The following is a 26,743-nucleotide window of genomic DNA, read 5'->3' as shown; positions in this document are numbered from 1 at the left end:
CGGAGCTGGTTCGAGCCCCAAGCCCCAGTGTCTGTCTTGGCATCGCGTCCGTGATCTCTGCCTCCGTGGGGAAGTTGCAGCCGTCGCAACCAGCGGCGATTGTGTTTCCAGAACTATTGAAGGAAGTTATTTAAAGGCAAATGGATGTAACAATAGGTTTATTAGAGAAGTGCTGAAAATAAAAATGTATTGCAACTACGACAGACAAATTTATAGACATTTGACTGTTGCAACTACGACAGACACATTTATAGACATTTGACTGTTGCAACTACGACAGACAAATTTATAGACATTTGACTGTTGCAACTGCGAGACAAATTTATAGACATTTGACTGTTGCAACTGCGACAGACAAATCTATAGACATTTGACTGTTGCAACTGCGACAGACAAATTTATAGACATTTGACTGACCTACAAACTCTTTAAAAGTTGGAAAAAGCACAAAAGTGTTTTGTTAAATGGTCAGTTCCTCCAAAGTTAAAGGTAACACATTTTAAAATGATTTAAAAGATTTATCCAGTTGGTGAACTCTTAAATAATAGATTTGGCTTTGAAGTTAATCCCTGTATATTTTGTGATGAATAAAGTTAACCTTTAGAACATATATTTTTCTCTTGTCTTCTATCAAAAACATTTTGGGGTGATATTAAAGACTGGATTTCTCTCATGATTAATGATGTAAACAATTTAGACCTCTCTGACATATTGCACTACAATAAGCATCCAGACCCTGCATTATCTAACGTTATTAATATTGTTGGGAGAATATCATTTACATTGCAATAAATGGAGGAATAAGAAGCCCTCCTTCAAGCGGTGGATTACATGGAGTGGAGTTCAGGAGGAGGAGCAAGATGTGTTACAGTCTGGTTCGAGAGGAGGAGGAGGAGGAGGAAGATGTCGCGTTGCCGGCTGGTGTTCCATTGTGTGAACTGCCGCGTGCCCCCCCCCCGACCGGTTCCCCGACGCTGGAATGGGCCGATGTGCCGGGACGCCGGAGCTGTGGCTGATGTGTTACAGTCTGGTTCGAGAGGAGGAGGAGGAGGAAGATGTGTTCTAAGTTTTTGGGACAAAACCCAGCTCCTCTTCCTTAACTGCTCCTCCTCTTCAACCAGTCTGTGAAGGAGGAAGAACCGTGTACTGTAATATCTAGAGAGGGAGGACGGAGCAGTGGATTATTTAGCGTGAAGTTCAGGAGGAGGAGCAATGTGTCACACAGAGTCTGGTTCAGGAGGAGGGGGAGGTAGAGGAAGAGAACTTGGTATGTTGGGAGATCAAATCACTTTATCTCAGGCCCAGCCCCAATGGAGTTCCTGGACCTGAAGCGGATTGTCGTTCTGTAACAGGACCAGGTGCTGTGTGGTAAAGTCCTGGTCCTGGTCCAGGTCCAGGTCTGTGAGATAATGCTGCCCACAGTGAAAACAGCGAGTGCGCTCCTGTTCCTGCTGCTGCTTGTCGGGTGAGTTTCTCTCTCTGTAATCACTCAATCTGAAAGAGATAAGTCTTTGTCTGTTCCTGTGTGTCTCACCTCATGCTTCCAATTATCCTGCTGTCTTCACCTCCTTGTCAGAGCTTATGTGTGACACCTGTGTCTCCCCTCCTTCCCTCTCTTTGTGGTCAGCGTCAGTTCGTCATGTCTCCTTTCCTGGACTCTAGATTAGGGTTTTTGTATCTCTGCTTTCTTTTGAATTTTTACTCCCTGGATATTTCTGATAATAAACTTTATGGAACTTTGTATGTCTGCTTTTGGGTCCTTCTGCTCTACGACATTGATGTATAGGATAAAGAGTTTTGGCCCCAACACTAACCTGTGAGGGACGCCACATGCAAAGCTAAAACATGATGATTTGAAGCTTAATGGTGCTGTTAGCTTTACTAAAAATAGTAGTATGCATAAATAAGATAAATAGTGCTTTTCTAATAAATAGAATATATAATAGAAGATAATCAGATTGTTTGATAGTCTATGAGTGAGCAGGGTCAACAGGTCTGGTCTCACTCAAAGATCCAGCTGTAGGTTTATATAATCTCAGAGGAATGACCCGCAAAGACTGAACTGCTACCGCCTGGTTTTACACACAATAACTGTTCTGTTGTTTTTAAAAAGCAAATGCTCTTGTCCACACCTTCAGCTTAACATTCCATATCTTTTATTTTAACAGAGCCATGACATGATTCCTATGTTGCAAGGTTTAAAAAAACAAAAGAAAGAAAAGAAAACAATATGTAGAGTTGAAGGTGATCATTTAGTGACACTAGTTTTGAACCAGTTGGTCACCTTTCAGCAACTGGTATGTCACCAGCAGTGATGCCGTTAATTAGTAACGCGGTACTCTTGTAACTAATCTAACACGTTACTATTTCCAAACCAGTAATCAGATTAAAGTTACTTCTCCAAGTCACTGTGCGTTACTATTGTTGGGTCCCGCTGGACAGATTTTTTAAATTTAAGCGATTTTTTTTAAATTTTCCTGAGTAAAGCCCCCTCCCCCCTCATTTTGTCCCCAAGGGGGTCAATTAAAATGTTGCATAGAGCAGGTAGTGCAAATAAATAAATAGATAAACAGTGCAACAACAGACTACAACTAAGGGCCTGTTTACACGACAACGTTTCACATGACAACACCTAACCCGCTAAATAAAAGGAGTGCGTTTATAATGCAACAGCGGACACAGAGACAACGATGTAGTTAGTCTGCCGGGCCACTGGAGGGCGCTGTTGCTTGATTTTGTTATGAAACTACACAGACATATGTGCAGCGAACAATACACTATAAACATGAATAAAATGGAGAGCCCCCGACATCCGCATGGACTGATGACACATCGGATGCTATCAGGGGTGAATCTCAACTATTAAACCACTGATCTGGACGATAAAACTAGAATATGGACCGCGAGTCGTACCACTACGCAGCCGCCATGTTTGTTTACAACTGAATGAGCAGGAGGGAGGGGGAGAGATGTGCATGCGCAGTAACAGGCTCTGTAGCCTCTAGGCAGTCTCCGCAGGAGGGATTTGCGCCGTGAAAGAATCTTTCCACTGTGGGAGCCGGATTAAAAACTTTGTGGATACAGTGCATCCGCAAACTGGTGTTGTGTAAACGGACCCCCCAAAAGTGAAGAAACTTTTGCGGATACACTCGAATTCATTGTTTAGGTGGATTAGGCGGATTAGGTGTTGTCACGTGAAACGTTGTCGTGTTAACATATATAGTTACTTGTAATCTAGCTCTGTCATTTCTAAAAACAAGTAAATTAACAGTTACTTTTTAATGTAGTAACTAGTAATCCATAATCAGATTACTTTTTCAAGGTAACTGTGGCAACACTGGTCACCAGTTCATGAACATGCCACTCACCAATCACTAAACGGACAGTAACGAGATTTTAGGAGCTCACCAGTAACCTATTTTCAACTCGTCTCTGGTTATTGATGACAGGTTACTGACTGATGACACGTCACTGATGAGTCACTGGCTGCCTGCCGATTAGTTACTGATTGGCTACAGATTTCAGAATACAGCAACCAGCAACCAGTCAGAATACAGCCAGTGACCCACCAGTAGAAGCCACTGACTAGTCAGTGATCAGTATGTTATCGGTGAGTAACCCGCCAGTAACTTGTTGCAAATTGTTAATCTGTCAATAATCTATCAGTATACAGCCCGTGGCAAGTCAGTGCAGCGGTTTGTTTATCGTTTACTAGTTTGTTTGCAGAGCGTTTCATAATTAATGGTGGTGTCTGACTCCACAGAGTGTTGTTCAGCTACATCTGTCAGTCGAACAGGTAAACACACATTTTCTATTTTCTCTTTTAAACGAAACATCCAGAAAGGTTTTCGAAGTGTCTCTACTAATGATTAGAGGAAAAGCACATCAAAACGTGCAGACAATCAGCAAGCTAACTCCATTTAGAATTGCTAGTTAGCATTGTGAGCTAGTATAGCGCACTAGCCTGTTAGCATGCGAAGATGAGTTAGCATTGCAAGCAAACACACTAGTTTATTAGCATGCTAAGGTGCTTTAGCACAACTAGTTAACATCACAAGCTAGTGCGCTCACCTGTTAGCATCCTAACTTGAATTAGCATCACTAGCTAGTGCTTGCTACATGCTAATATAGTCGGCAGCGAGAGGTTGGCACACAACAATTCCTCTGCATTTTTCTAGTTATTTTTATATATTGGTTGTTTTTCAACTTTGTATGATTCTGATCTTGTACGGTGTTACAGATTTGGTTTGTTTAGTGCTGAACAAACTCTCACAGGCGGGTATGTCTGACACACAAACCAAATCCTCATAATCTGTCCGGTTTCAGACTGTAATCTCTCTCATTGTAGTGTTGTGTTGTTGTCGGCTCTCTGCAGGTTTGCTGACGTCATCACAATAAGCAACGGAATCTCTCTGCGGACACCCATGCAGTGAGTGACTTTACCACGCATTCATGAAAAAAGTCAGTTCCAGAATCACAAGACTCAGCCGTCACCCATTTAGTTCTCTGTTCCAACTCGTGAACTTGTGAAGAAAATAGTCTGAGTGGCAATCAAAAACCAGTGCAACATCCAGTTCAGAAATAAGCCACATACAATCGGAAAATGGTTCGGAAATCCAACAAGGAAACCTTGAAAAGTCAACCAAGAGCCATACAAGAATAAACAACTATTAACCACCACAAGCTGCTATAAAATCCCACAACGAACCATTCCAAAACACAACCAGTCTCCCATGAAGTAGTTTACACACCCCTGTATTTTCTTTACACGTCCACGCTTGTTGGTGTGGAACACGACCTGGTTTGGGTTCGTCGACTGCTGGGAAGTTGTCTGTACTGCATTTTATACCATTGATCACGACATCCTACTACAGAGACTGAAACATATCATTAGGATTTAAGGTTCGGAACTAAACCGCTTTCGATCAGATTCCACTGAATGTGTTGATTACAAGCAACGACCAGCCAAGATCTATTCCAAAATGCAACAAATAACCTGACTGCCACGTTTTAATCTCACAGATTTATTCTTTCCCTTGGAGTTTTGTCAAGGACCTATGAATCCAGGAACTCTGGATTCTTTTTTTCAACATGACATGAAGAAAAACAAACCCGTCATTTCTGGAAGATTCCAGAGAGCATGCAGAGACACACCCGACCATAAACCTGTCAACAAGCCAATGAAGAGCCAAGGACCGAGCGCTCCATTAACCCCGGATTCTTTTTTCAACATGCAAATACAAACCAGTCGAAAAACAAGCCGAGAATCAGTTTAAATACCGATTTAGAACCAGTACAGACCCTAACCCAGGACAACTCCAAAGCCATAGATACATAAAGAAATCCTATAGACAGACAGACATGTTAAACAGTGTCTGCCGGTTCCACACCAACACACCCGTCACAATGTTTTTGTGTTTCAGGCTCCGGTACAAACAGCCGAGCATCATGTCTGGGTGAGTGCTCCTGTTTATGTCGGAAGTTGACGATTATATTCTTCACGAGAATTTTATTTTTCTGTTTTTGCCATTTCTCTGTGAATAAACAGGTTACTGTTAAGCTCGTTGATTAATTGTTGTAATTGTTATTTATTTTTATCTTTTTAACAAACGTTACGGCGAACAATCTTTTTTGAATTCATTGCCCTGGTGAACCTCTCAAGGTGTTTTTTTATTGATATTTTTCTTAAGTACAATTTTCTTTCCGTGTTAACATCCTTGTTTTTGTTGTTGTTTTGACAGCCGTACTGACGTTGTGACAGTGACGCCGTGGTTGGCTCCGGTGGTCTGGGAGGGAACCTTTGAGCCGGAGCTGCTCGACAGCGTCTACAAACGGAAAAACATTAGCATCACCGCCACCGTGTTCGCCGTGGGAAAGTAGGACCTCGTTTACATGGCGACGTTTCAAAAAGCATCCCTTTTGTGTTTGCGTTTCAGAAAGGTTTCACATTTACACAACAGCGTTTTATAAAATGATGCCTGTTAAACATGGAAATGGCTGAAACACGGAAAATTATGTAGTTAGCATGTTGGGCGGTGCTGTTGTTTGTTTTTGTAATGAAACCACACACACATGCAGTAGAGAGCCATACATTATAAACATAAACAACGGGAGAACACGGACATTCTAGTGGACAGACGACCTAGTTGGATTGTTATTACGGTGACTGTCGAAATAAAAGTACCCAGTCGCAGGAGAATATGGACTGGGAGTCATGACACTCTGGAAGAAAACAATGTTCTGATTGTCTATCTACCGAGCATGTGCAGAAGAACTATTGACAACTGCCGTGGAGCGCATGACCAGTCACATCATTTCCGCTATCGACACAAAGACGGAGCCCGAGCCCCGTTGTCAGCCCTAAAACGTGACCAAAGTTTAGCATTTTCCTTAAAAGATTTTTTAAATGGAGCCTAAGTTCTCGCTCACAGCTGCTATGCTGTCTCTGATCGACCTTTGACCCCGGCAGGTACATCAGGTTCCTGAAAGACTTCCTGGAGACAGCCGAGCAGCATTTCTTTGTTGGCTATAATGTACACGTCTACGTGTTCACCGATCGCCCAACAGAGTTGCCGAAGGTCAAAATGGCGGCCGGCCGACAGGTGAGCTGTGCCCCACTTCATTCTAGTCCTCAAAGTCTGTCTGTCCCAGAAGGTCCATAAGCGGATGTTCGATATTTGACCCCCACCCCGCCCCACCCCACCCCCACCCCTGCAGATGACGGTACGTCCGATACCCAGTGCAAAGCGTTGGCAGGAGGTCTCGGCTCGCCGGATGAAGCTGATTCAGGTTCTGATCGAGGAGACGCTCTTCAACCAAACAGACTTCATCTTCTGTCTGGACGTCGACTCAAAGTTTCACGGTCGCTGGGGGGCGGAGTCTCTGGGCAGCCTGGTCGCCGTCATCCATCCGGGTGACTCCGTCCGCACAATCCGCCCCGAACTGAAGGGGACGGCCGGTACTCATGATACGACTCGCATCTGTGTGCAGGTTACTACAAAGACGAGCGCAGCCAGTTCCCGTACGAGCGCCGGCCCGCCTCTAGCGCGTACATAGCCCCCGGATTCGGGGACTTCTACTACTGTGGCGGCGCCTTCGGAGGCGACGTGCACGAGGTTCACCTGCTCACCAAATGCTGCCACGAGAACTTCGAGGCCGACGCCAAAGAGGGCATCGAAGCTGCGTGGCAGGAGGAGAGTCACCTAAACAGGTATGAACCGAACCTCCGAAACCTTTGTGGTGGATATTTTAATAGGAGGCTTCAGAGACGCTGCTGAGGGCCACGACACTCAAACGTGAGCTCCCTCTAGTGGTATATAGGGGTATATACCCCCCATATACCCCCAGGGATTGTAATTGATTATTTTTGCAATTTTCACTATTTGGAGGTTTTACCTCTATTTTTTTTGTTTTGTTTTGTTTTTTAATTGAAATGAATTATTTTTACAATATTTAAAGCCATCAAACTCTGGAATCATCTTCTGGACAATCTGAAATTGTCTGTAGACTGGAACACTTTTCTCAAAACCGAAACAAAATCACATGAGGGAAAAATAGCTGTGTCGGCATTAGTCTATTTTTATTGTCCATTGTATTGTTGTATAATGTATTTAGGTATTTTGTATGAATTTTAGGAATTCGGATGTTGACTTTTAATAGTTAATAGTAATAGTAGTTAATAATAATGTTACAGATTTTTCTGTCGGTTATATTTTATAATGTATATTTTAATGAGATCCTGCTCGTTGCGTTTTCTGTATAATGTGTTCCATAATATTTTTTATATCTGTGGGGATTTTTTATTTATTTAATTATTATTTTTTATCTAATTAATGTTTTTATTCGTTCATTTCAGGCATGTTGACGTTCAGACATTTTGTGCAATCACATACCAATATCCCTATATACACACACACACACACACACGCACACACTCGTATATCTGATTAACATGCCTGAAAAGGGGTAGGAAGAAGTAAACAAATCCTACCCCTTCTCCAATATTGAATAATTATATTTGAGTATTAAGAATAGTTAGTATTATATATGTAAATATAACAGTAAGAATGTTATCTAATATATTATCACATATACATATTGTGATATATATATATATATGTGTATATATATATATATATATATATATATATATACACACACACACATATATAAACACAAAAAAGCAGGTGTTACATTTTAATGGTTAGTGCTATGTTATAAATTAAACTATGTTCTATTGGTAAATACGTATTATTATGTTGTGTGCCTGCAGATGGAAACTAGCTCTACGGAAGAGTTTTAGGGCCACAGAAGAAAAAAAAAAATTCAGAGGCTAAAAAAAAAACAACCTTTGTGGCCCCAGAAAAAGTCGAAAATCAAAGTCGAGATTTCTTTTTTTCACGGAGAGACGTCTGTCCATCCCTCATCATTTGCCCGTAGATGTGAATTCACATTAAATCACTTAATTCTGACTATATCGGGTTGCTTACTGCTTATGGACGTGTGATTTTACACAGGATTTCCTTGATTAATAAGAACATTTAAATTAGCACCCCGGGATCCGCGCCTTTGTCCTTTGTACTCGACGAACTTCCGCGACGGAACAACACTGCAGGCTGCTCTGTCTCTTCTGGTCCTGATACTGATGATAACTGCACCGTGTTTATGAGCGAGATTCTGTCCTGAAGCATCTTTTCATCACTTCATTAAACCGCCTGATTTGCATTTTGAGGAAACAGTCACACAGGCTGGCATGTGGATGGACCGACTTTCTTTTCCACCGTGAAAAAAAAAATCTCGACTTGGCCCTAAAACTCTTCCGTACTAGCTCAAATCTGGTATGAAGCATCTTTTCTTTAAGATTAATGTTTTTGTACATGGTCTATGAAAAATAAACTCAATAAACAAAACTTCACTATTTTGAGGCCTTACAGCTATTTTTTTAATTGAAATATTAATTTTTTCTAATTTTCACTTTTTTATTTTTATTGTTTGGAATAAAATCATGGTCCAACCTCCAAATGGTGAAAATCCCCCCAAAATTATGTATTTCAATTTAAAAGTTTGAGGTGAGGCCATGGTAAAACCTCCAAGTTGTGGAAATGTTATGTTTGAGTAACAAAAGAGGTAAGGCAGTGTAGGGCTCAGTGGAACCTTCGGCTTCGTTTTACTGGTGTGAGCGATCTCACGAGATGGTTTCCTCAGCTGGGGCTGGAGCCTCCGAGGCCTTCGAGCAGCGAGCGGGGCGTTGACAGCTTCCTGTTTCCTGCCTTCAGGTACATGTGGAGCAACAAACCCAGTAAGGTTCTCTCGCCGGAGTTCCTGTGGCAGGACTTCAAGTCGCGGCAACCTGAGATCCACATCGTCCGCTTCTCGGGAGTCGTCAAGAACTACGCCGATGTCAGACCCAACTGAGCCCTGCACATCCGGGGCCTTACCCACAATCCATCTCTGCATCCACTTTTCATGTGCAGAACTGTGTCTGAACTGCGGACGCACTTTATTCTAGTTAAAAGAGGACATTTAGTTCAAACACTGTTGCTGTGTCTGCTGGTGAACTCTGGTCTTTTTGTTTACATCGGCCTTGTTTTTCTTTCTACCTCAGAAAAATAAAAAAATTCTGCAATGATGTTAATCGTCTTTTATTCTGAATTTAATGGCAGTCCCATGTTAACATTGTGTACTGCACTGGGGGTTCAGGTCCCACACAAAAATAGATATGTACAGAAATACACACACACACACACACACACACACACACACACACACACACACACACACACACACACACACACACAGTTACGACGGGTGTGTGGAAACAGCAGTGTCATGTGAAGGTGATAGGATCTCTGCTGCTTCTCTTTTTATGAACCAAATCTGATGAAGAGTTGCAGCAACAAGAGCTTGCAGCAAGAACACTGCACTCACATCCTTCAACACACACGCACACACGCACACATGCACACACGCACACACGCACCATATAGATCCCAATAGATGTGAAGCACGCAAGGAAAGAACAAACCTCGCTACTTTTTTTTTTTTTTCTCGAATAATTTTTATTTCATAATACAACACCACAAAGTGAACACATACAGAGCATCACATGACGAAAAAAAAAACACTAATAATAAAAAAATAATAATATAATTAAAAGTTAAATTTACTAAAAACATAAAAAAACTAAAAAACATAATTAATAATAAAATAAAGAATAAATAAATGATTCAGTCAATAATCAGAACAATACCAAAAAAGAAAATTCCAGTTTCAAGCCTTTTCATTTACACAGGTGGTAAACCTTGCTCTGAACACCAAGAAAACTAAAGAGATCATCGTCGACTTCAGGAAACACAGCCCCCCTCTACATCAAGAGGACAGGGTCCACTCCTTCCGGTTTCTTGGCGTCCTCATCTCCAACAACATCTCCTGGACAGAGAACATCACTGCAATCACCAAGAAGGCTCAGCAGCGGCTGCACTTCCTGAGAGTTCTCCAGAAGTACAACGTGGACTCCAACCTGCTGCTGACCTTCTACCGCTCATCTATTGAGAGCCTGCTGACTTACTCTATTACAGTATGGTACGGCAGCTGCACCGTTGCAGACAGGGAGAGGCTCCAGAGAGTGGTAAAGGCAGCACAGAGGATCATCGGCTGCTCTCTCCCCTCCCTGATGGACATGTACACCTCCCGCTGCCTCAGCAGAGCTACGAACATCATCAAGGACAGCTCCCACCCTGGCTCGGACCTGTTTGACCTGCCTCGGGAAGGCGCTACAGGGTCAAGAGATCAAAAACAAACAGATTCAAAAACAGTTTTTTCCCCAAAGCCATAACCACTGTGAACTCTCGTATGCACTGACTTTACAGATTACCCCATAATGTGCAATATAATTTTTCTAGTTTTTATTTATTTCCTGTAAATACACTGTGTACTGTTCACAGGACTGGACTGTGCACCTTACCCCCTACACCCCCCACCCTCCTTCTCACACTATATTCTGCTCTTTTTAACTGCTGCACTGTCACTGGGGTTGTTTTTAATCTCACTGTACCTAGTACAAGTGACAATAAAAGGCATTCTATTCTATTCTATTCTATTCTAAATGGTGTGTTTATGTTAAGACTCAAGACGAATCAAATCGAATTTTCAGTGAGTGTATTCACCAAAAATGGAAATGAATAAATTCCTTTGATCTCTCATTCTGTTTTATCTGAGAGCCCGATACAATTCACTTTTTTCCATTCCTTCTTGAAGTATAAAGGAAGGGGAGACCAATTTTTTTTTTTTTTAAAGAATTCAAAGAGCCTTTCTAAAGGCATTCCTGAGAAGACATTTTCAAGCCATGTCTGAAGAAAATATTTATTTCAATAAAAAAAAAATGGAGGTATAGGCCAAATAATGAAAATGGTGAAAATTGCTAAAATTATTCATTTTAATGAAAATAAAAAGTGGAGGTAAGGCTATGAGACTATGAGGCTATGAGAATTGTATTTGAAATGTATTCAACATGATGCATTTCAGACAGCAGTCATGAAGATTATCACAAATATGATGGAGTGCAGAATACCGGAGAATATGTGCAGAGGCTGCATTTAGAATAGTCAAAGAATACCCCCCCCCAAAAAAATAACAACAAATTATTACTTTTTCCTTTCCACTTCATAAACAGAATATTGAGTCTCATACAGGATGGAAAATGAGATTCTTCTGAATGTCCACACACTGTTTATTGTACATTATTTCTGTTGACAAAAAAAAATATCAGTCAAATGCGTTGTGTGTGCGTGCGTGTGCGTGCGTGTGCGTGTGTGTGCGTGCGTGCAGCAGCATCATGTTTCCTCCTCCAACATGATGCTGCTTCTCTTTATCTGATGCAGCGTCACCCAGGTTTGACGTTTCATCCTGAGTTGACATGAGTCTCATGTTTTCGGCTTGTGAGGGAAGAAGAAGACGAAGGAGGCAGGTTGTTAGGAAACCTTTCACCTTCATCATGAGTGGGCGTGTCTTCCGACTTCACCCATAATACACTCTTGATTCTGACACGCCACTTAGACACTCCATCACCTCCACCAGGTCTCTGCATTACTTCACAGTAATTCCTGCAACCTTACTCTGGTTTCTATATTGCTCGTGTGCTATTTCGTTGTTACTTGTGTGTCTGCACTGTTATTTCTCTTTCTTTATCGTGCCTCTGTTTCTTTTCTTTAATTGTACAAACATTTGTCACTGTTGTTTGTCTGGTTCCTACGATGTTGCTCGTGATTCTGTTTGTCCGTGTGACGTTCCTCTGTTTTATTCATTGTTAGTCTTCGTCATTTTCTTCCTAAATTATTCTATTTCTCTTTTGTCCACTGATTTTCTACATTGTTACTCGTGTTTCTACATTGTAACTGTTGATTATTCCTCTTGGTTATTGTTGTATTATATTGTTTCTTATGTTGTTTTACATCGATACACTGTTTTTCTACAATGTTACTGTTGTTTCACCATTATTACTCATTTTTATACAATCGTTCCTATAATGTCACTCTAGTTTCTATGTTGTTTCTACTTTTTATGTATTTTAATGTATTTTTACATTGTTCCTCGGGTAAGCAGGTGGCAAAAAAGAAAACTAAGCTCCAAGTTCATTATTACATTCATAAAGAAAAATGTTTTGAATTTCATGGATTTCATCCAACAACTTATATAAGAATAGTGGACTTCAATTATAACGCCTTTGCCTCTCCGAGTGAATCTCTGACGCTGCATTAAATTGGTTTAAATCTTACTTGTAAAACAGGCACTATCCTGTGCCAGTAGGTAATTATGAATCTGAATTATGAGTAAATGCAGAAATTAAATTGTGTCACAATTTTTTACGACTTCATCTGTTCACTGTGATCGTAAAAATTACTTGTAACATATGAAACATCCAGACATTTCAGGCCCTCAGGAAGAGTTTTACTCAAGTTTTTTTTGGTTTTTGTTTTTATAAAAGTACCTCTCCTCCTACCAGTGTGTTTTAGTTTGTAGTTCACGTTAATAAGCTAATTAATTTTGTTCCCTCCTATTTAATGATGTTGATCAGTATTTCAGCTTGTGTGTGTGTGTGTGTGTGTGTGTGTGTGTGTGTGTGTGTGTGTGTGTGTGTGTGTGTGTGTGTGTGGTGTGGGTATACTTAAACATATAATTATATATTTTGTATAACTATATTTTCATAAGCTATAATTTATTTATTTATTATCATCAAATGGTATATATATTTTTGGATACGTGTATGTGTGTGTGTGTGTGTGTGTGTGTGTGTGTGTGTGTGTGTGTGTGTGTGTGTGTGTGTGTGTGTGTGTGTGTGTGTGTGTGTGTAGGGATATTGGTATGTGATTGCACAATTGTTTCTACATTGTTCCTCATGTCCCTCATCATTCCTGTTGACGTGTTTCTCTGGTTGTCTTTTTTTTTTTTTTTTTTTTTTTTAGTCATGGCGTCGTCCGGCAAGATGCTGCTGCTGCTGCTTCTGTACCCCCTGGTGCTCTCTGTTGGTACCAATTCCCAGCCTTCTTCCTCCTCCAATCTGGGGCCTGAATGGTCTCGGCAGAAGATAAACAAACCCAAAGAGGGCGCAAAGGCCGTGGGCAAGTTCCTGCTGAGTAGCATGGTCTCAACGCTGCCTTTCGTCATTCCCTTTCTTGGGTTGATTGAACCTAAAGGGACACTGATCGCTGCCACCGCTAACTTAGCAATGCTTCCACTGACGGCGCTCGACAAAAAGATCAATGATAAACAACTGCTACAGGCCATAACGTATGAGTTTGAAAGCCTGCATTCAAAGCTGGATAACTACCGCCAGGAGCAGAAATATGACACCTGGGCCAGCAGCGTGTACTCCAAACCCGAGAAACACATCAACTTGGGCTGGGAAGACTACAAGACAATGGTGAAGTCTATGATGCAGGTAAGGACGGAAAACGAAAGGAATAGACATCGGGATCACTTCCTCAGTACCTATGCCAAATATTTGAGCGCCATCAAAGATCTGAACAGACTGCTGACTGTCAAAGGAGTCAGTTTCACCTACAACCTGGGAGACCTGCTGGAAAAACACATCAAATGTCATGAGTTGGACTTGTTCAAGTACACAGACTTTATCAACAAGCTGATCTACAAGGGCATCATGATGAACCAGTTCTACTACAAGGTGAAGAGGATCGCATCAAAGGCCAGGGTGGACGAGGAGAGCAATATCGCCTACACCTCGGCCCAGGTCATGTTCCAGATCCACAAGCAGTGCATCATCGACAGCATGAAATACGTCATGAAGGACGTGGAGAATCTGATCGACAACATGAAAGATCGCTCGAAGCTGGCCCAGGACATCCGAACATTCCTGGAGAACACGTACGGAAGGTACGATTGGATGGTGGTTGCCTTCATAACCAAAAACTCCAAACATCGGATCGTGGAGACCCTGAACAAACACGTCCTGGCTGGATTCACTGAGGTGAGGAGAGCAGCGGTCAGCGTGGCCGTTGCCCGACAGGTGAAGGGGAGTCACACTAAGGTGGCCGCCGTCAGTGACGCCATCAGTGGATGCATTCCCTCGAAAACCATCTGTTACAAGGTCAGAGAGGTGCTGGAAAATTGCAACAGGATGGTCTCTATCCATTCCGGTGTGACGTTACCAGTGGCCAAGACCTACTCTGCTGTGCACGCCTACACCAGGAGTGCTCACGCCAGCGACAGCTCGCCGGAAGATGCTTTGGCGAACCCTGAAGGCTTCTCACCACAGACGCCGTTCATCTACAGGGGCTCGTGTCACAAGTCCCCTGGCGTCCACAAGGGAAACTTTGTGGTGATGATCAAAAGTGATGAAGAGCTGCTGAGCAGGGATCCGTGTGCCAATGTTAACTGTGGGGGGAGCCAAAGAGGCAAATGCACTCCCATCCCCCAAATCTTCCTGGCCATGTGCGAGTGTCGCAAGTCGTTCTATGGCAGGGAATGTGAGGGGGACCTCGTCAAATACCAGAAGGAGCTTGCGAGAGAGGCCGAACCGATGGGAAGGGAGAGTTTCGCAGATCCTGGCTTCTGATCCAGGAACTCCAGCTCCACTTTCTCCTCCTGCTTTGCTTCAGCTTTTTTGACTCTGAAAAAAATCTTTTGATTTGTTTTCATCCAGTCCCTTTCCTACATGCCTCTCAGCAGCCCGTCCAGTCCTGCAGGGGCCATTTTGTACCAGCAGGCGGTGTATCGAGTCACTCAGAGAAGCAGTTCAATAAACAGCGTGAACAGCTAGCAGACTTTTCCAGAGTTTTAGTCCTGATGTGATCAGAAACAGGCGTCTTCCCTCCAAACTGCCCCGATCAGAAAGACGAAGCACCACACTGCCACCCAGTGGACAACAGCGACTTGACTTACAATGGACATCAGCACAGCCAGTACTTAAAAACAAGGAACTATTATGTTTCTTCATTAGGTTTGATTAAGTTCACATGCATAAAATTGCTTGTTTTCCCATTAAAATAGAAAGAATGACGTTGTCGTAGAGTATTTAGAGTATCTGTTTGAAATGGAATTAAAACAATCTAAATTTGATATTGGGGAAACTTTTCATCAATATTTCTGTCACAAATATCTCATATAAATGTCAGTGAACGCATCACGAGCTGCTGAGCTTCAGTATGCAGAGAGTAGACTGTGAAAATGACATATTAATCATCTTGTTCTTAATTTTCTCCGCTTCGAGCTTCTGTCTTCATATTTACAAGCTGGAAAAATATTCAAAGCATTAAAAAGAAAAAAAAATTTGAGCATCACTGGTGTGTATGAGTTCAATCATTGTCTTGCAAACACAAAAGTCATTCACCATAAAGAGGTACGAAATGAATGCATCTGTTACATAACTTGATAATTCACATTAGCTTGTGTAACTTCTTGACTACATCACACAGTTACTTTACCTTACAGGACTTGAAGTTACATCAGATTACTTTCTCTTACTTCAGAGCTTATTACAATTTGGTGTTGCTCTACATCGTTTGCTGTACTTTTTTTGATTTACAGAACATTATCTTAATCTTCACTACTTTGACACTTTTGTTACTTTACAATGCTTTATACTTGACTGCTTAATGCAAATTACTTTAGTATACTTTCAGCTACTTATATCACTCAATTATGATGCATTATTGTACATTATTATCCAAGATTTAGTTAGAAATTATTAATTAGAAAAAAAAACTGTTACGGTGAACAATATGGCCTGTGGACACCAGGGGACACCACTTAGCCTCCCGGACTCCATCTTGCCCACCCTGAGGGGCAGCTTGTGGAAGGAAGAGAGCAGAGGCGGATTCAGTCCACACTGTTTTATTAACAGCACAGAAGTCAGACTGAAGCTGCGGCGTCGCTCTGAAACCATCAAGACGACACGCCCACAGGCTTCCTCGCCCACTGTGTGACATCATCAAGGGGCCCCGAGGGGCGTCCAGGGGGCCCCGCTCCAGTGTTCGTCCAGTGCAACACCACCGAGGCTCAGTTCAGTTGTTGTCACAGTAACAGTTTGTGTATTTTTTTTCTTTTCGTTTTGGTAATGCTGCGGTGAGCGGCGGTCGCCTCCACGATGAGGAAACTCCTCCGTTTGTGCTGCTTCAGAGTCAAATGACGAACCTCCGTGTGCTTCAAATGCCTGAAACCACGCCGCACTCTCATTGGTCGGGTGTACGGGAACCCTTCAGCCGATCCATACACCTTAAAGTCTTTAAATTAACTCTTTTGAGTTTTCTTCATCCTGCAGAAACTCAAGTTCTAGGGCCCGTTTCCACGGCAACGATTTCACGTGAAAAAAGCAAAACCTTCATTGCGTTTTGAGTGTCTGCTTACACGACAACGGTGTGCGTCAGTCGTCCGTCCATACGAATGTCTGCATACTCCCATTGTTAACGTTTATAGTCTCTGCTGCAAGTGTGTGTGGTTTCATTACAAAAACAAACAGCACCCTCCAGTGGTCCAACATGAAAACTACATCGTTTTTCAGTGTCTGCCATTGCTGCATTTTCACGTGAAATGTTGTGTGAACGAGGTGTTCCGACCATGGGCAAGACCTTCAGACCCCATTAGTCAATCAAACGTCAGCGGAGGTCGATTCTAACCCTTTAACATCCTCATGAGGTACAATAGCAAAAAGCATGCAGGAAACCTTTCTTTGGAATGAAAAATATATATTAATTTTTAAAAATACAATGTAAAAAAAAAACCAACTCAATAGTGATTAAAATGTCAGAGCAAAACAACATGAACTAACAAATAATCTGCGGTCGGTGTAACCTGTCATGACATTTGTTAGAATTTATCGTACGATGTATGTTAAAATATCAAATAAAGTGCATAAAATATACAACAGATGAGAGAAGCATCATGAGACTGTTCAAACTGTTTTCGGTTCTGTTTGATTCCCAGTGTGAAGAGGTCACGAGGCTTCAGACCTTTCTGGACCAAATGTGTGTTTGGAGGCAGACTCTTATTGTGAAGGGAACAGGTCTGAAACCAAGTTTGAGACCGAGTCTGAATCAGGTGTGGAAACAGATGCGACACAAAATGTAAAACAAAGAAACTTGTTTTGTGTTCTTAGTTCGTCTGCCTCACGCTCTGGGATCACCATAGCAACCGGTGTCAGCAGCTGATTGGCCGGATGGAGAGCCCGATCTCCATCAGTGACGACATTTCAGATTATCTGAATTCTGTAGCACCAAAATAAAATTTAAATCGAAACTCTCTTGAATAATCAGGACTTTAAATTTGTCATTTCAGAACATGATACATGATTTCCTTCCAGAAAAAGTTTACACCCTTTTCTCCTGAGTGTCACACGGACGCCATGACGGCGGCGTTTTACTGTTTGTCGGCCGGATACCCAGAGGCGGCCGCCACTTCCTGTTCGCCCGTAACGGATTTCCTCATGAGGCGTCTCGTTTCGTTCAGCCACTCAGCGATGACATCAAGGGAGGGGGCGGAGTCTCCACATCCCCTGCCCCCACCCGGGGCTGCACCCCGTGAGCCAATGGGAGAGCCCGGAGGAGGGCGGACCATCTGAAACCCGCCGGGATACAAAGTGAGCGGAGAGAGCTGATTGGCTGCAGAGTCCAGTTTCAACGTTTGATTGAGTCCAAGAAAAGAGATAGACAGACAGACAGACAGACAGACAGACAGACAGACAGACAGACAGACAGACAGACAGACAGACAGAAAAAAAGAAAGAAAGAAAGAAAGAAAGAGCTGCAGGATAAAAAAAAAAAAAACAGAGGAAATGAAGTTAGCTTAGCATGAAACACTAAAATCTCTTTCACTGCATCACAAAAATTTTGTTTTTCTCACTTGCTTAGACACAATTCCTGGAACAAGTCACCATTCTCTCAAATCTTCAAATTTTAAAAACTCACACCCAACAGCACAAACATCTAACTTCTGGGTCCCAGTCAGTTTTTACCCTCAGATTTACCCCGGATAGATTCCAGAGAAATATCCTCACAGGCATTCGCCATTGCCTCCAGGAGATCGTGTTGTGTGTGTAGAGTCGTTGACCCACATGCTGAGAACAATTCCTCTAATGGATTCAGAAAAGAGGAGATTCTGGCAGAACAAGGACCTGAACCTGGGGTGGTCACTGAACCAGGTCACGTTATCCTGAGTGACAACATATTGGGCTTGCTCTGGTTGCTCTGGTTATACTGGTTCCAATTCCTCTCGGCGAATGTGATTGTGCCGCTGATCTACAGACTGACGGAGTAGTGCAGTGTCTTATGGACCCAGGATGGCATGGTGGTGGAGGATGCTACGATTGCTATTGGCTGCACACATGGTGATGTCGCCTCCCCTCTGACCAGGAACTTGTGTGATTGCACGCTGTCCAACGTTATGATAACTTCAATTAGTTATATTGAGAGCATGTGTTGGCTGAATGAACACAAAGTGCAATGAATGATGCATTTGGCCACTTTGTGAAAGGTTTTGCAGAAAGACTTTTGAATATCTAGACATGTGTGGAAACAGGTGAATGGTGTTGTTGACGAATGACGAAAAGGTTTGGGTTTTGGTGCCACAGGAACCAGGTTTTGTGTTTTAGCAATTGAGAAAAACTTCAATCAGCAGAGACTGGAGTCTGAACATGTGACTAAAAACTAGGATCCCCTATGACTCCTAAGGACCCACCAAGCCTTCCTAAGAGCCCCCTGAGGACCTCACATGCCCCCCCCCCGTGGCCCCTGAGGACCCCTCAAGACTGTCAGCAATCCACAACCAGACTTCAGACTGTCTCACCTCCACTGCTACGTTTGGGACTCCACGCCCACCTGGACGCTTGGCTCCACCCCTCGGTCCACCTGCGGCTCCGCCCCTTGGTTCACCTGCAGCTCCGCCCCTCGGTCCACCTGTAGCTCCGCCCCCTTCACCTTCTTGAGCTCCTGTGTGGGGCTGATCTCCTCCTCCGGGTCGTAATAGTAAAACTTCCTCAGGTAGGCAATCAGAGGCCTGACGGACACACACACACCAGTTTGTCAGTTTTGTGTGTTTTTCAGTGTGTCTGTGTAGGAAATAGGTCAAAAGTACATAGATAACAGAAGATTGAAAATTCCAGAATTATGATTGAGTTCATGATGTCAACATATTTTCCTGCCAGCTGTCATTTCTCCCCTTATTCATGTTTTTTTTTATCTTAAAAAACATTTTTAAGTAATCTCACTTCAACTTTCTGTCTTGAATTCTTCCAGCTGGAGTTTCTGTTCCACGCGGTTTAAATTTCACTTCTCCTTTTGACGCATCGGCAAGATTTAACCCCTCGCCTGACGGCGGTGTGTCCTGGAGGCGTGGCCTAAGCACAAGAGAGTGGCGCGTTGGGGTACGTACGTGGGCAGCGGCAGCTCCTGGATGTGGTCGATCCGGACGAGCTGCCGGATGCAGAAGCGACACAGGTGCTGCAGAGACTTCACGCTGCTGAACCTGGAGACTGGGTGCAGGAGCTGGACCGGGGTCGGCGGCAGACCTGGACGCACCAAGTTGAGTCGTCATTGGAGACACGAGGGAGGACAGAAAGCACTCAAACTGCTGGGATTATATAGAGCGTGACCTCCTGTGTTTTTACATACATGTGGTCATCACATGTATGTGGAGGAGGGTCACCGTCTCTGAAATAATCACAATGACGCCGCACGCTGCCGGCTGCTCACCTGGGACTCGCGAGCGCAGGAAGTAGAGGAACTTCCCATTCTTGGAGTGCATGATGGCTCTCTCGATGAACTCCACCACCGAGTGGCAGCGGTCCTCGAACTTCGGGTGACACCAGAGACTGAAGGTCCCTGAAACACACACAATAATACACGTACACACACGTGAAAAATAAGTGTGTGTGTGTGTGTGTGTTTGTTTGTGCGTATGTAAGTGTGTGTGCTACCTCTGTAGTGCTCCATGCGTGTGTGGTGTGTGACTCCCTGCGACCTGAAGCTCAGACTCAGGATGTATCGAGGATCCGAAGAGTCTCTGACCAGGAAAGATCCGTCTGGTTTCCCCTTCAGCTTCATCTCAGCATCCTCCCAGTTCATCGGACCCCAGTACCACCCGCACTGCACACACACACACACACAGGTTAGCTCCATCAGTCCATGAAGCCTACACCCACACGGCTAACACGACTACAGATGCCCCCTGCTGGTGGCCACAGCCTACCTTCTCCAGCTCGCGGAGGCTGGTGGCGAAGCTGCCGGCGTCCAGTCGACTGAGGGGGCAGCGTGGGGCAAGTCGAGGGGGCAGGTGACGCCCATCGGGTCTAAGAGGGATGGGGCGGGGCAAACCTCGCAGGAAGGCATCTGATGGACAGAAGAGCGTTGGGTTAGAGCCGGAACGCCCGACTTCAGAGACTGGAACATATCAGGATTAAAATTTGCGGCACTACACTGGTTTCAATCATATTTATCAGACACATTCCAATTCGTTCATGTTAATGACTCTCCACCGGGTTCTGTGTTAGGACATATGCTTTGAACATTCGACATGCTTCCTGTAGGGAATATTATCAGGAAACACTTTAACTTCCATTATAATGCAGACGATACGCAAATGTATTTATCTGTCAAACCAGATGATGCTGATCAACATGTCACAGTAAAAGCCAAGACTTATCCTTCAACTCCCACATTAAGCAAGTCTGCAAGACTGTTTTCTTTCATCTGTAATGTGTTTAAAATCAGGAACATGTTGCCTCAGAGTAACACTGAGATTGTCAAGGTGTCGAATAGCTGCTTAAATAGTCTTCATTTGATTCAAAATGCAGCGGCAAGAGCAGAACTAGCACATCAAGCAAAACCACTACATGGACTGAGAGACACTGCTGAAAACACTCTGATTGTGTGTGTGTGTGTGTGTGTGTTACCGTTGAGGCTCAGGCTATGCTGGATGGTGCTGAGGGAGGGGGGCAGGACAAGGGGTCGCGGGGGCAGAGACTGCATGGAGGCGCCCACGTTGGACTCCATGAAGGCGGCGAGCTGCTGAGGAGGACCTCCGAAATCATCTGTGGGAAAAAAACAAACCAAAAAAAAACAACACTCATACAGGCTGCTGATCGGTCCACGAGCCCTGGTTACAACCTTCAGTCATCAGGCCACACCTGAGTCCCACAGAGTGACGAGACGTACCTGACAGTCGGCCTCAGACTGAAGACACAAACACACCAAGAAGAAGTGAAACACAAAGAGGAAGAAGGAGAAGAGGGAGAGAAGAAGAGGAAGTACCGAGCAGACTGAGACTCCGTCGGGGCGGAGGAGGAGGAGTCGGGGGGTGGAGCGAGCTCCCCCCCCTGCGAGAGGAAATGTCCACATCAACCAGAGACACCGTCTCACCTGGAGGCAGCCACAGAGACACGTGTTAGAGACAAGGGGCGCGGTTAGAGATGGGCAGGGGCGGGGCTGGAGAGGGGCGGGATCAGAGATCGGGATGTTGTGGGGTGGTTACACCATTTAGTGTCAGGGGGGTGGAGCTTAAGAAGGGGTGAGTTGTGGCATGAAAAGCAGAACATAAGAGGATGCAGGGTTAAACAAAAAGGGGTGGAGCTACACACACGTGTTTACTGACCAGTGAAAGCGGGAGTGATGGGCACCGGCGAGAAGGCACTGTGAGGTCTGGACACCTGCAGCCTGGAGACATGAAGAAGAGTGAGAGAGACGGAAACACTGAAGCATCATTTTCATCATCATCATCACCACAACTATCACATCATCTCTTGTGTGATGATATCAGTGTCCTGGTGCATTTGGTTTCCATGGTTACCAGATGAGACAAAACACTGACATCATCTCTTCACTCCCAGTCACTTTGCTATCAGACGTCCCAACTCCGTTGCCACGGACACGAGCTACTTGTCACCACAGCGAAGTTCTGCTGACTGATGCTGTCACCATGGCAACACCTCTCTTTCCTGAGGAGTGAGAATGCTGATCGCCATGACGACAGTCGGAGAAAAAAGTGGAAGTTTTAATTTAGGCTTGATGTTACTTGTGTACAAATGAAGATTATATCTGGTGAGGATTCGGTTTGTGAGAAGCAGCCCTTTGTAAACATGAAGGACCCTCATTCAGGTCCCGCCTACACAACATTTCATGTGAAAACGCATTATTTTTTTCCGTTGTCATTTCAGAAAGGTTTTGTGTTTGCACAGCAACATTTAAAAAAACGAAGTCCGTTTACACTGAAATGGCAGAAACGCTTGAAAGACACAAACACAGGAGACAGATGGATCCGTCTATAATACCACTGATGACCTGTGGGGGGCAGAGTTGAGCAATATGGCTCACATGCAACTCGGAGCCAGGAAGACAACAACAAAAAAAGGATCCCTTTGTGTGAAAGACTGAATGTGTGAGGAAACAAAACTCTCAGCTGAGCAGGACAAAGAAGCTCTAAAAAGAATTTGGTGGGACCATTCTTCTTCTTCATTACATCAACCTGAACTGCACTGCCCTCTACTGGATGTATCAATTAACAACGTGAGAGACACATGACGTTTGAAACGCATATGTTGATTTACCTGCATAAATGAAGCACAAATGGACAGTGACGGCTTTATTAACACTGCGCTCCACACTGACTAGTACAGTTTATGGAGGATATTTTACATTTACAGAGCTGGACAGATCTGACTCACACGCTTCACAGTGACATGACACGTCCAGAAAGTAGAGTTTAGGCTGCGTTATTGCTCAAAAGACATAATTTTGCTTAGAGATACATATTGGCCGTCACATCGGAATGAGACAAATTGAGTCATTAGAAAATAAATAAAATATTCATTATCTGCCAGTGTGGCGTGCGCACGCTTTCACAGCAAAGTTTGTTTGGACACATGACAAGTTTTGCGTTACTTGCCTGAGAAGGAGCGTTTTTCCCCAGTGTCCTAAGAGTACACTGGAATTGAGACATGTAATCCCATATAATATCCCAAACATTTGTTATCTGCCATACCAGCAATATGAAGATCGTTTGTCAGGAATGGCCACATTTTTCATATTAGTGCAGCTCTAAATTTGTAGGACATATTGAGGGAGAGTATTTTCTTTTTAACTTTGTGTGATTGTGGTCAACTTTTTATTGAATCCGAATGTCATAGAAGGATTTTTACGTTGTTCAACCAAACAAGCAAAGTGTGTTCCGACTTTCACTGATAGTTGAGTAATTGAATAATTGAAAATTGTCTTGGTTAAAACCTTTAAATATATTATATCATTATCAGAGAGGTTTCTATTGTCAGGTATTTTCAGCATTTCAGACATTTGTTTGGGGTTTTTTGGGGAAAGAATATATAAGGACACTTGCATCTCCTCATGCTTCGCCACCTCCTCTTCCTCTCATCTCCTTCTCCTCTTCCTCCTACTCTTCTCCCTGATCCTCCTCCTCCTCATCCTGCTGCTGCTGCTCCTCCTCTCTCTCCTGCACCTCCTCCTCTCCCGTCTTTCCTCCTCCTCTTCCTCAGTCAATACGTGATATTTAGGTCTCGACGAGAAGAATAATTGAGTTTTGGTTTGAGCTCTACTACATTCCTGCGGGCCGTGGTGGCCATTTTAGTGTTTTTAGGTGGCGCTAGAGATCACATTTAGGCACTCTGGGGGCTATTTTTTACATTTCCTTAATTATTTTGCCAGTCTCGATGAGCGTGCCAAATTTGGGTGAACCCATTTCACCAGCCCATGGGTGGGTGAAATTTGGGCTCAAAGCTGCAACAGGAGTCAAAAATCAAAGAAAAAAGATTAGGAAACATTACAAATACAATAGGAATAAGGTCCTGGACCTCCTTTGGAGGTCTTGGCCTTTCTGCTCGGTCCCTAAAAACGATTGACCTCTGAAGGCTGAAACGGGTGTGTGTGCGATTACAGATGTAGTTTTGTTGTTCCTCTGACCAGGAAGGTCCGTCTGGTTTCCCAGACTCTTTTCTAAAACAACCTGAGCAATCGAACACGAGAAAAACATCCAAGATGCAGCTGTTGGGTGAGATATTAACCTTCTGACAGGTTCGGTACCTTCAGCAGGAAACCGAGGAGGAAACAATCCACAAGCTGTTGCCATGGTGATAAGCATCACCAACACTTCAGGAGAGGCTCGGCTGATCCTGTCTTACCTGTTGCCGTCCAGTTCCGTGTTGCTGCAGGTGGACCCCCACACGTCCAGCAGGCTGCCCCCGGACGAGGTGGACGAGGCCAGTGACGGCCTCTTGTCCAGCAGCCCGGCCGTCCCGCTGTTTGAGCTTTTGGTCCGGAACAGCTTGCTGAGCCGGACCTTCAGTGACCCCCCTTTGCGAGACTTGCCCCGCAATGGTGGCGTCAACTTCTCTCCTTCCAGGACCACCAGAGGAGAGGCGGACCGCCCCAGGCCCCCCGATGCCACGCCGAGCTTAGGTGTGGAGGCGCGACTCTGGGGCTGAGAGCGGGACTGGTGCTGGTGCAAGGGCCGGGGGGCGGGGACTGGGTCGGTGGGAGAGGACTGTGGATGGATGGGCAGGAACGGGCAGGTGGAGGAGGAGGGGGGGCCGCCGCTGTTGAGGCGGACGGGCAGCCCGGGGAGGGAGGGGCGGCAGCTCTGGTCGGTGCAGACGCCGGCCTCCTCAGCCAGCCGGTGGACCTGCCGCATCAGACCGCTCAGCGTCCCGCTGGAGAACATCGGACCCCCGCCGCCGGCGCTGTAGCCTCCGCCCTTCTCTGTGTCGTCCATGTCCTCTCCTTTGCCGTCCCCCTCTTGACTCAGTCCGCCCACCTCCTCGGAACATAAACCCTCCAGGACCAGCAGGGCGTCGCTGGTCTCACTGGGGTCCTCTCCGGGCCCCATGCCCCCCGTCCCCGGGACCAGGACACTGTGGCAGGAGCAGCGTTGGAGTCTGGTCTCCTCTCCATCACCTCCACCCTCTCCTCCCTCACCCAGCTGGCCCAGCCTCCGGGCCAGAGCCAGTACCGGGTCTTCACTTCCACCGGCAGAAGAGCAGGTCTTCCGGGGCTCCAGCAGGCCCAGGCGCAGAGCTTGGTCCAGCAGGCCCGGGGGCCACTTGGCCAGCTGGTCGGTTAGCAGGCGGTGCCGGTGGCACAGCACCGACCCTGGTTCAGCCTCGAGGTTCTGGACGCCCTGGTGGGGGGTCTGGGAAGCATCCGAGGGCTTGGCCAGCCGAAGCACCGGGTGCCACTGCAGCGGCTGCAGGTCCTCTTGCACTGGTGGGATGCAGGTCTGTTCCCGGCCTCCTCCGGGCCCAGGTCCGGCTGTCGTGCCCGAGTCCAGCTGCTGCCTCTCGGCGTCCTCCTGCAGGAAGCCCGGGGGCGGCTGCTCCAGCCCGAACTCCAGCACCCGGTCCCCGGACCGCAGCAGGTTCTGGAAGACCATCAGCTGCGCCCGGGAACCGTGACCCGCCGCCCCGCGCTGGACCGGGAAGTCCACGAACCGCTGCGCCGCCACAGCGAAGTCGTCCGGCGGCGGCGGCGGCGACAGCGGCGCCTCGGAGCCGGGTGGGGCCTGCGTCAGCAGCAGCCCGCCATCCAGCTCGCCTTTCCCGGGGAGCGGCGAGCTGTAGTGCGGGGATGCCGAGCCGAGGCCCGGAGAGGGGCCGCTGGGATCCAGCTCGAAGCCGCCGCCGCGATGAGCCAGCGCGGCTTTGACGGGCCTAAAGCCGCCGACCCCGGACCGCCGGTCATCGGGCTCGTCCAGCCGGTCGTACTCGGCCGCGGACACGAGCCGCATGAGCACGAAGTCCGGAGACATTTCCTGCTGCGCGTCGTTCATGGCGGCGGGCTAACGTTAGCGGCTACTCGCTCCGTTACATAACAGCCACGGACGTAAACAGCGACGGAGCTAACGGCGGCCAGCTGCGGCATCTCCCCGCGCGGCTCACCCGGCCAGCCCGGCCGGACCCGCCGCCATCGGGAGTCCGGGCCGGTTCGAGACGGTAACGGCTCCGGGGAAGGCGCTCAGCGGAAGATGGGACGGACAACCCGGCCCGGTGACGTGTTGCTGTTAGCCGCCTACCGACTCATCCTCCTCCGGTCAGACAGGAGGGATGAAGAGGAGGAGGAGGGGGCCAGCTGCTGCTGTTATTATTATTATTATTATTATTATTCACATTTTGTTTAAAATGTTTGACTCTCATTCCTTTATATTACTTTCCATGCGTTTATGTGTTTTCTTTTTTTTTTAAATATGTTTATTCTGATTATTTGTTAATAAAATACTTTTCAAATATTTTGCTTGAAGC

At 45.4% G+C, this 26,743-nt stretch overlaps 3 protein-coding genes across 7 annotated transcripts; 2 read left to right on the top strand and 1 right to left on the bottom strand.

Annotated features, from left to right (window-relative positions):
• The first annotated feature begins 1,225 nt into the window (after positions 1–1,225).
• On the top strand, positions 1,226–9,629 carry LOC308124412 (globoside alpha-1,3-N-acetylgalactosaminyltransferase 1-like). Its single transcript, XM_080487373.1, has 11 exons — positions 1,226–1,267; positions 1,353–1,465; positions 3,764–3,796; positions 4,241–4,279; positions 4,376–4,429; positions 5,424–5,456; positions 5,742–5,876; positions 6,470–6,602; positions 6,718–6,913; positions 6,991–7,210; positions 9,276–9,629. Exons 2-11 carry the CDS (start codon positions 1,410–1,412, stop codon positions 9,412–9,414), a joined length of 1,038 nt encoding a protein of 345 aa, XP_080343499.1. The 5' UTR covers positions 1,226–1,267; positions 1,353–1,409; the 3' UTR covers positions 9,415–9,629.
• Positions 9,630–11,945: 2,316 nt separating this feature from the next.
• LOC308124394 (uncharacterized protein) lies at positions 11,946–15,794 on the top strand. Of its 2 annotated transcripts, none has more exons than XM_080487346.1 (2): positions 11,946–12,075; positions 13,461–15,794. In XM_080487346.1, exon 2 carries the CDS (start codon positions 13,463–13,465, stop codon positions 15,068–15,070), a length of 1,608 nt encoding a protein of 535 aa, XP_080343472.1. In that variant the 5' UTR covers positions 11,946–12,075; positions 13,461–13,462; the 3' UTR covers positions 15,071–15,794. The 2 variants fall into 2 exon arrangements, with proteins under 2 accessions (XP_080343472.1, XP_080343473.1); XM_080487347.1 differs by having other exon boundaries at positions 12,059–12,094.
• Positions 15,795–16,333: 539 nt separating this feature from the next.
• LOC308124379 (suppressor of cytokine signaling 7-like) lies at positions 16,334–26,418 on the bottom strand. Of its 4 annotated transcripts, none has more exons than XM_080487314.1 (10): positions 24,632–26,418; positions 22,096–22,157; positions 21,756–21,863; positions 21,398–21,535; positions 20,695–20,834; positions 20,423–20,591; positions 20,199–20,327; positions 19,879–20,014; positions 19,294–19,503; positions 16,334–18,252 (listed from the first exon to the last, which is right to left on the bottom strand). In XM_080487314.1, the coding sequence occupies exons 1-9, from the start codon at positions 26,272–26,274 to the stop codon at positions 19,302–19,304; spliced, it is 2,727 nt and encodes a 908-aa protein (XP_080343440.1). In that variant the 5' UTR covers positions 26,275–26,418; the 3' UTR covers positions 16,334–18,252; positions 19,294–19,301. The 4 variants fall into 4 exon arrangements, with proteins under 4 accessions (XP_080343440.1, XP_080343441.1, XP_080343442.1 ...); XM_080487315.1 differs by having other exon boundaries at positions 16,334–18,110; XM_080487316.1 differs by lacking the exon at positions 21,756–21,863.
• Positions 26,419–26,743: the final 325 nt, after the last annotated feature.

The sequence above is a fragment of the Lipophrys pholis genome (assembly GCF_963383615.2).
Source record: "Lipophrys pholis genome assembly, chromosome: 19".
In the NCBI taxonomy this organism is placed as follows: Eukaryota; Metazoa; Chordata; class Actinopteri; order Blenniiformes; family Blenniidae; genus Lipophrys; species Lipophrys pholis.
This window is presented reverse-complemented; position numbering and strand designations above follow the sequence as displayed.